The following is a 10,339-nucleotide window of genomic DNA, read 5'->3' on the forward strand; positions in this document are numbered from 1 at the left end:
AATGGGTTCGCAGGGGGGTTATTTTCGATGCCTTTTGCTTTTTTTTTCGTTTTGGAAATTTTGACGATATTGTTTTTCAGGGAAAGGAGTTTATCACTTTTTTATAATTTTCTTTGTATATGGTCGTATAATTTAAAGATTATTTAAGACATTTGTTGCGCAGAAACTGATGGTTAGGTCGTTTGTTTCATATTTTTTAGTATTGGAATTGAAAAACCTGCAAGGTTTAAATCCCGTAGTCTTTCTCCTTTTTCTCACGAGGAATTGATCACGCGCCAACAAGCCAAATTTTTTTGGTCACTTCTGTACAATTAATCAATGAAAACTATAATTTTGTTGGATTTCATTGGTTCATGAGCAGCGTATTTGCCATCTGTGCAAAAAAATGAGCAGCTTGAATTGTAAGATAAATTTGAGCAAAAGTCACAGGAGTAAGGCTTTGTTTGTCAAATTTTGAGCCATATTATGTTTTTCCAGGATGTAAGGTTCCTTCAAAAAAACCTAGTAAACATGTGTTTAGTTTTTGACGAATCTACAGGTTTTGAGAGCAAAATATGTTTTTTTCAGAATCTTGAAAAGTTTAACATTGGCTGAAATCACTAATTTTGGAACTCGGAGTTACACAAATTTTTGAGACAATAAGATCGACGTTGCTTTTTCATGAAACTTTGTTTTTCTTATAAACTTCTTCATTTAGAGACATAAATGAAACAAAAGTGATTTCATGTTATCTCTTTGCACAATAATTGTCCCATCTTAGTGGTGAATCTGATTCCCGTTTTTTTTTGTTCTCTGGTTGTCAATGTTGGATGTTTTCTGTGCCACCCGCAGACTCGCACGAGCCGTCTTGTTCAATTGAATACGTCATTTTAAATCACCGATGTTAAAGTTTGAGTTCCTGCAAAATTTAAGTTAATTCATAGCTGAAAACGATTTTAAAAAGATAACAAATCAATATAAACGATAAAAATGAAACCACAAAAATTAATAACTTTGTGTTGCTTTTACTGATTTATTGCAGCAATGATATTTGAATAAAAAAAAATAAACATTTAGATAATAGCAATAATTGTATAGCACAACCAATTTTTTTGTGTTTAGTGAGTTTGTGGTTCAAGGGGGAACTTCTTGCTCAATTAGCAATGCACAGCACTACTCGTGGGATCGAAATCATGGTATGTTATTGCTTTTACCGAGTAATGATTAAACACAACAAGGAGGCTCGTTAATGTGCGTACGCACATAACAGTCCGAATCCGTTCATCCACATTCTTGACTTAATTGGCTACCAAATGATGAAAAGATAGAAAACTTTCAAAGACATACACATCGTTCAATAAACAACCAAGGAAATACGATAATGCAACGCTAGAGGGCCGATGAAAGTTGTTGATAATAGGACTACTAGAAAAGACAAAAATAAAAATCAATTAAAAAACATTATTAATGACCAAAACTATAATAAACTCTATAATAAAATATAATAACCAAATCTATAATAAAAAAATAACAAAATCAGACTCGCATCAGATAAAAACCAAAACAATTTACCCTATACTTGCAACTGATTAACAGGTCGACAAAAACATCAAATAGGTGCGAAGTTCAAAACTACTTTTCCATTTTTGAAAACAATTAATTTCTACATAAGAAGCATTTAAGACATGTCAATATCCAATTTTCGATTGCGCAAACATTTTAAAGACAATGTGATCAACTATTTTTGCCATAGTTCAAAAAGAAACCAAAAATCCTTTGAAATATAAATATATAAAAATCTAACATTTTGGGAGATCTCGTAGTAGCAGTAGTAAGTAAGCCGGGAAACAAACAAATGAAGCTAAAACCCTTATAAATTATAGCCCACTGGAAACAGGTTGTGACCTGTGTTTACAGAGGATGAGCTAGAATTTGACCAAAAAACTATTTTAAAAAGACGAAGCTCAAAAATCCAAATACATTTTTGCAAAGAATTTTTTTCAAAAGTCACAAAAGACTTAGGAAAACACCAAAAAGCAGCGATGGATAAAGTTTCAACACCTCAGGAAGCCAATAGGCGAATTAATAATGAGACTAAGTCAAAAGACGACAGAAAACAAGTTCATAAAGAAGCCACTTCTTCAAACAATTTTACGACATGACAATGTACAAGGCACTATAGCTACAAGATGTTACCTGCTTTGTAAATCATCAACTTTGTCTTTCTTAACATCAACAAGTCTTCCTTATAAAAGGCCTACTAAGACATAACAAAATGAAACCCAGAAATCGAACAGTTTAGAAATCTCGAAATTTTTTAATGAAATTAAATGGTCGAAGCAGTCAGTCACAACATATAACAAAGCGCGAAAAAAAGTTGCAACCAACAAAAGTAACTGAGACTTATAATGAGTGAAGTCGAGTTACAAGGTGACAAAAATGAAAGCAAAGAGGAGAGAGCTGAAAAAAATCTATTTATTTAATTAGAAAGACGTTGAAATAATTAGCTATAAACCGAAATCTTTAACGAGGTCGATTTATAACTCTTGAGGAAGCAGTTAAGATCTATCGTTATCGGGTATTTTTGCGTAACGCAATGAAAAAAAGAACAACTTAGGCAAAATAAAAAAACCACTAAGTTTCACGAGATAACTGTGTCAGCGTCAAAAGCATAAACTATTCAACGAAAACATTTAACATATCCAGATACGACTTTTTCGAAGGTTTTGATTTTTTCCTACAATGCCTTCTGTTAATTGGACAAGGAAACAAAGTGAACTCATAGGCAATTATGGTAAAAAATCAAAAGAAAAAGTGAAAACGCGTAGTATAAAAATAAAGAAAACATAAATTGAAAATAAAATCGTTACCAACAAATTAAAAATCTCAGGAAGTTGGTTTATGCCTGTTTTTACTCAGACTGCTCCCAAAGTTGAGAGAAATAAGAAAAAAAGTGGCAAATTTCAAAAAAGCACTGATTTTTAATTAAAAAAATATAATTAAATTCATAACAGACATTAATTAATAACTGAAAAAAGTGTCTTGGCTCTTTTCTACTTTTTAAAATTAACTGGTTCTTTGATTTACGACAATAAGTCAATGAACTACAAAAACCATAAGGAATGAAAACAAAACTCAAGGAATTCATAAAGTTTTTACGAAAACAATACATTAAAACCATGAGCTTAATTCTGAAACCAAAATAAAACCATGAGCTTAATTCTAATTTCATTGGGTCTCGTTTTTTGTAAATAGTATCTGTCATTAATTCAGCCCTGATTTGAAATTCTTGTCCGTAATTTACTTAAATAACATTTACGTAGCTGACTTTTTTTTGAAAAATTTTATCATAAGGATCCATGGTGAGATCAAGATTGGCCCAGATATTGCTGAGGGTCTAACAAAACACTCAATAGCTGAAAAGGTTGCGAAATAGATTAATTCTTTGCAAAATTTTTCAGTTTGTCAAAAATAAATAAGGGATTTTGTATAATTATCGACTTGAAATTTGCAAAAAAATTGGCAAAATTATAATTCCAGAAGACTCTAAAGCCAGTGGTAGTACAACTAGTTCTTTTTTGAGCTTAAGAAGGGTATGGCCGCAGTTTTAAGGTGTCTATTTCCGTTAAAGTTGAAATTTAGCATAAAGTCGAAAAAATTTAGCATAAATTCTTGCCAAAAACTCGGATAGAACAATTGAGAAACCCTCCCTTATCTTTACAGATAAAATCAACAACACTACAGTTAACAATTTTGACATATTTTAGCAATACCGACGAAAATTTGGTCAAAATTGACGAAATTTTGGCCAAAAATGTGAATAAAAACAGCTGAATTACGTCTAATATTCACAAAACTATAAACCTCGATATTTCCTTGTAAAAAGCGAAAATTAAAAAAATCTTTTTAATTCCATATTCTGCGCTGGACGGGCTTTCTAACGATCGGCCACAATTGTCTGAACAAAAAAACCCATTTGAGTATATATTTCCTCCCCCCTCAGAGGGGGTCGGAACAATTAATGCGAATGAATATCTAGAGCTAGCTTTGTTAATGATCATGTCCGTTGGATTCTCATACTGGGTACATAGAGGTTGTTGATGCAAGCTCTCATTAGTTAGATATGAATAGGAAAGCTATTCGTCTGATTACAGATTCTGTGAAAGCATACTGTAGCTTGACACCGCACTCAAATTCCTGTAAGTTCCCGTCTCGTGAACCAATTCTGAGACAACTCGAGTCAAGCAAAATAATGCTATGCTTTTAAAATCTCAATTTGAATTAAATTAAATTCATTCCGTTCATAGCTGAAATAGAAGAGTGGCTTGAAAAAAAATCTCGCGATTAATTTTACGAGCAGATAATAAGTTGACGCCAAACGAATGCCTTGCTGACGATAGAAACGGAGCGTAGGATATTAGGTGAACGCTCGATTATGCAAAGCTAATTTTAGAAGCCATGAAACAAAAAAAATTAAAAGACGGTGCTTCGGTATCCAATTGACGCTATAAAGTACTCAAGTGTCCCTAACAATTCTCCTAACAAGAAAATTTGTCGATAAAATACATGTAAAACGTGTGATATTTTTTTCAACTATTTTGATCATTATTTTTACACTCCTCGGTAGTGTCCTTTTTTTCTTAATAGATAAAAGCTATGTGGATTGGGGTTACTTAGAGATTATTCCCGAGATTTCTTCATTAGTGAATATTGAAGTCTTCGACGTTCTCGAATACAACTTGAACCCATAGCTTTGCAGTACGTTGCTGGAAAAAAATAGATTTTAACGGGAAAAGCGCTGTTTACTATAAAACGTCGGACTTGAAGCATGAGAAAATGCGAGGTTGAGCCAGCTCATGTGAAGTTGACGAGAACAACATGAAAGACGGAAGATGATTTGGTGGTGAAAAAATGAAACGTTACTCATTTGCAACTGACTAATTAAAAACTTGTCAATAATTTTTTTCCGCTTTTTTTTGAGGTAAGAAAACAACGAATTTTGGTATGCACTGACAGCTCGGACTGGTCACATGCCAAATCAGGACTGACTCATATAATTCCAGCACTCAATTTTTTTTACCTTGTCCAGTACTTTGATCACAGCTCAAATTAGACACATTTCATGACAAAATTCACAACATAAAACACTGCCAATTCTTGATATATCTAGATAATTCAAGCTTAATCATATAAATTAGTCCTAAATCTTGTTTGAAGGTGCTATTCAATTTTTACAACTTGTAATATATTGCCATGTCATGGTTAATATATTGCTCAAATTAGACACATTTCATGACAAAATTCACAACATAAAACACTGCCAATTCTTGATATATCTAGATAATTCAAGCTTAATCATATAAATTAGTGCTAAATCTTGTTTGAAGGTGCTATTCAATTTTTACAACTTGTAATATATTGCCATGTCATGGTTAATCTTCCTTGGTTATCTTGCCAAGATCTTGTTTCTTGGCAGCCATGCAAAGAACTTGCAAGTTCGTATAAATCTTCGTATTTTCATGGTAAATACCATGTCAAGATCTTGGCAAGATTTAACAAGATTTAGTATGTTTCTTTCACTGGGTTTCGGTTCACTGGGTTTTTCAGGCCAGCTGGCGTGCTACCAGATGAGTTGCTCAGGTTGGTGTATGGAGCGACAAACGGGCAAGTAAGTGCCTCCAACAATACTAATGCATATCGAGAAATGATTTTTTTTTAAAAACGCTTAATTCATATTTTTGCAGCCTCACGCTTGTTTTTATCAAAGAAACAATACTATGACAAATTTTTGGAACACTGAATACTAAATTTAGCTCAAACTCAGGGGATTTTATTCAGATGAAAAGCAATTGGGAAAATAGAGAAAAGCATTTGGCAAAAACGTGCTCAAATAAGATCATAAGATCTTATTCTGTTAGAAATTAGATTATTTTTCACTCTTCTAGTTGAACGTAAAAAAACTTTCGATTAAGTGTCGAAAATTTTATATTTTCACACCTTTTTCAAACAGTGTAAATTAATGTATCATACCTGCATTAACAAATTTTGACAATCTCTTAGTGCCTTAAAAAGATCGTTTGTTATTTTGAGTAACTGGCAGAGACAATTGCACTGATATGAAGTTACTTGTTTTCTTTTCAGTCGGAAACCGATAGAAAATAAGAGGAACAAGAAGAAAAGTAATGGCAACAACAAAAAAAACAATGGAAAATGTTTGGTTTGAGAAATCTTTCTTTCCTTCTACAAATTTATACAAAAAAAAGCATTTGAAGGGAAAAATTTCTTTTCAAGCAAAAACTATTGACAAGCAAAAACTATTGACGGAAAATTATTGACGTAAATTTTATCTGCTCTGTCTCAAGAATTAGGACATATACGCTAGTACAAATACGCTAGTACATGTCCAAGCGCTTGTCATATTGCATAAAATCCTATTTTAATAAATGCGAAAAAAGCCTCATGTTGTGGAATGTAATCACAAAAAAAAATTTAGTTTTGTCGTCCGTTTCCGAAGATAGAGGATTACGCATCTGTGGAAAAGAGCATCATCCATGTTCGTGATTTAATTATCTACCAAATGAGGAAGAGATGGAATACTTTAAAAAAGTTCATGTATTGTTCAAAAATAAATCGTGAATGAATAAAAGAAAACTCAAATTTCAAAAAACAAAAGAAATTCAAATGCTTCCAATTCAAATCAGTCACTAGAGTAAGAAAACGCCTTAGTGGAGTGCCTATGAGACCTGTCGCCATTAGGACTACAACACAAGACAAACAATTAAAGTCAAATAACAAAAACATATATTATTTACATCAAAAACTGCATGTCTATTATCGTGGAAAAAAATAAATAGAAATAGCGTCCAAAAAAAGCGTCCAATAAAACCCAAACAAAACAATATTATTTGTACTTCATTAGAAAAAACATGAGACTGGCTCCTAATAACACTCGGTAACAAGTACACAAAAACCACAAAAACGGCAAAGTTATAACAAACGTTTGCTTTTTAAAAATTAATTTCAAATAATGAAAACCATTAGTATGAGCTGAAATCTTTCAATAGTTTTATATTTCTTCATACCCCCAAATTTAAAAAAATGAGAGCTGTCACTATCAAGAAAATGTCGTACGTCAAAGAAAACAAACGACCAAAACATACGAAACACAAAAAGGGAACTAATAATTGCGAAAAAACGGTTTCGAAGACGTTAAGACCATAATATGAAAAAGAACAAATAAGATCCAAAAAAATTAAGAATAAATAATGAATTACGCTTTCTTTGAAAACCAGAAACGTGATATGTCATCACTGAATAATGAGACTAGGTAACAATTAAACAAAAAAGAACGAAAAAGACGAAGTTTAAAATTACACTTGTTTTTTTTTTAAAACAATTAATCTTAAAGTCAAAAAAACATTTAAAATCAACTGAAACATGGTTCACTTTTTTCCAATGAAATCTGTCTGAATTCAGTGTATGTTAAATGTCCGAAACAAAACCACAAATGCAGAGAAAAGACGAAAATTACCTTTAACTTTTGTTAAAAATTGGTGTCCAATTCGTTAAGACAATAAGAAATGCACTGAAAACATTAGATCTGTTCAATATTTCCTTTCTTCAACGCCCAAAATGTGAAATGCATTGCAAATTGTAATTAATGCGATTGAATAACAGGTAGATAAAACGAACAAAATAAAAATTTTACAAAATCAGTCTATGTTTTTCCAAACGAATTGATTTCAAAGGCATGAAAAACTGTAGCTGCGTATTGAGACTAGTAAATAATTTTCTATATGCAGAAGAAGCCACTAAAACTTGCAACTATGGAAGACTCGTTTATCCACTATGGCCACTATGGAGAAGAAGCCGCTATGGAGAATCGTTTATCAGACTACACAAAGAACGCCAAACAAAAACAAAATTGAAAAAATCCATTAAATTCTGCTAAAAGACCGTGTTCAAACGTTTAAAGTCATAATCTACCAACACGGAAACTGATATCTCCAATTTTGCCGTCTCTTAGAACGCCATTAACCTGATTCATCACCAGTCAATAAAGTGAAAAGACACGAAAAAACACTTCAAGCATTCGAAAATGTTCAGAAACTCCTGGCATCAAAGCCCAGAAAACTTTAGTTAAAACGTAAAACCGAGATAAGAACTAAAGTTCAATTCATTAGAAGGACGACGTGACCGGTCTTTGATGATCTTAAGCTACTAGTTGTCCTGAAAAAAAGAGAGAAGAAAAGTTGCAAATCATATTTTATTTTGAAAGCAAGATTTTTTTAGAGTCAAAAATGACCATAAGCTTTCAACTAAACAGAACTATATGGGCTTTGTTGAAACTCCCGAAAGTAGCAATTGGGCCTGTCATAAGTAACTCTTGATTTGAACAGTTCTGTTCTGTAGTTAATGTAAAAAAGCAACAAATGCAAAATTTTTTTTTAACGAAAATTGTATCAACGGTGTTTTTGGGTATTTTAATCCAGTAAATTTAAACAAAGTGGAGTAAAGGATCTTATTTCCTGCCTTTTTTGAACAAAAAAAGGCTGAATTTTTAATGATTTAGCGAAAATTTTACCTTGAAAGTTGGATCGAAAAGTTCAAAAACACTCGTCTATCTTTAGAAGTAGAACCGACATTCATTCCTAATCTGTGCATGGAGAGAGCAGTGTGATATTATCTGGAATTAACGTTTCAATCGACTTTCATTCGGTTCATTTTTCTATTTATTTCGGTTCATATAAACTTTTTTTAGAAGGTGAGTCTTCAATGAAATCTTTCAAGCGGCATCAATCGACTATATTTTCAATTTTCCCCTTTTAATTAGAATTCATTTAATTCATTTTTTTTACATACCGTTATTATGCTGCCTAAATTGATGTTTTAACTGTAGCATCAAAAATTTATTCTGCAACAAAATTGACCCATTCAAATTTTAACAGTTAAAGATAATTTACACTAAACAGCAGAAAGCAGCTGAGAGACTGAGAAATTAACAGGTTTAATGGTGTCAATCAAATGCAATGGATTTTTTCAAATTGAACCCAAGTATCTCTCTAAAGGAATTTTAATGCAAGAAATGTTGTGAATTAACGAAAAAAAAAACTATTTTAAAAAACGAACAATTATCGATAAGATAACCAGTTCAAATCTGAAGCTAACTTACCAGAGGTAGCAGCAGAGGTTTTCCCTTTCGAAGTTTATAAGGTGACAAAATTAATTTTAGTTTTCTGTGAGTCAGGAGTTGCTTGAGAAAACAATTGATAACATTAAATCTATTGGTAAAAAATGGAAAAATAAAGTTTTGCTATTTTATCTATTTATCTCGGTAATTATTTTTCCTCGGTATAAACGACACTCAAATGAAACTTTAAATAGTAAGCCTATCATATCCCGTAACTAAGCAGACGCAGTTAGAAAACTGCTTCTTTTTGTTTATCAACTCCCTGTAGAAACAGTTTCGTTATGAAGAAAAGAAGAAAGCACTTTATTTCTTTAAAACAAAATATTACAGTCAAGAAATTCTAAATGCTGTGATAGCCTCGAGCAGTGAACTGAAGTAATATTCACGGAAGATGCGAACCATTCTTGGATAAAATTGCTGAAATTTATTTCATATTTTCTGTACCAAGACGATTATCCCAACTTTCTCTGCTATATTTGCGTACTTTTAAATGAGAAAAGAAATTGGTGCATTGTACGGATTTTCAGATATTTAGATATTTTCAAAATTGTTACACGAATGACTTGTCTCCAATTTTGAACTACTTCAATTCTGAGTGAGGTCTTTCCATCATCCAAAAATCGAGACATTTTGTACTGTCTTTCCTTACTTCAGAATCCACTACGGCATTGACACGTCGAAGACGGACCGGTGGGCCTACTCGTGGTTAACAGTGGAGAGAGGAGACAATAAATGGCAGTCAGATCCAGACTTCTGGTTCTACTGTCGCTCCTCGGATTGTACTGGCACTATGTACTATGTTGAGCCACCACACTACTTCGACATCACCAACTCTATGTGATGGCACCAGAAATACACAAACTTGATAGATTTAGAAATTTATAATTTAGTTTCGATCTGGTTTTTTGTATAAGTAACAGCCACCGTCAGCCTCCTCAGAGGCTCTAGGAAGTCTTTGTTGTACAGTTTTTTTTACAATTCAATTCAAAAATCAATTAAAAAAACTTGAATTGTATTGAGGCACTTTCTCTTTTACGACTCGAAGTGGAGTATTGGAGAGGTGTCTTTTTTTAAAATCAATTTTACTGAAATGCATTCTGAAGCAAAAGATAAAACGCATAGAAACATTTCGAATGGTTCGAGAGTGTAAAAAATTTGAGAGTGGTAAAA

At 32.2% G+C, this 10,339-nt stretch overlaps 1 protein-coding gene across 1 annotated transcript in view; it reads left to right on the forward strand.

Moving 5' to 3' along the window:
- The window catches only part of LOC142341289 (uncharacterized), a 41,452-nt gene extending 31,431 nt beyond the window's left edge, over positions 1 to 10,021 (forward strand). The window contains exons 9-11 of the mRNA XM_075392208.1: positions 1,102 to 1,175; positions 5,592 to 5,647; positions 9,824 to 10,021. Of these exons, the coding sequence (XP_075248323.1) occupies positions 1,102 to 1,175; positions 5,592 to 5,647; positions 9,824 to 9,841 (148 nt within the window). The 3' untranslated portion in view covers positions 9,842 to 10,021. The remainder of the gene's footprint in view (positions 1 to 1,101; positions 1,176 to 5,591; positions 5,648 to 9,823) is intronic.
- The last annotated feature ends 318 nt before the right edge of the window (positions 10,022 to 10,339 follow it).

The sequence above is a fragment of the Convolutriloba macropyga genome, chromosome 6 (assembly GCF_964194025.1).
Source record: "Convolutriloba macropyga chromosome 6, txConMacr16.3, whole genome shotgun sequence".
Classification (NCBI taxonomy): Eukaryota; Metazoa; Xenacoelomorpha; order Acoela; family Convolutidae; genus Convolutriloba; species Convolutriloba macropyga.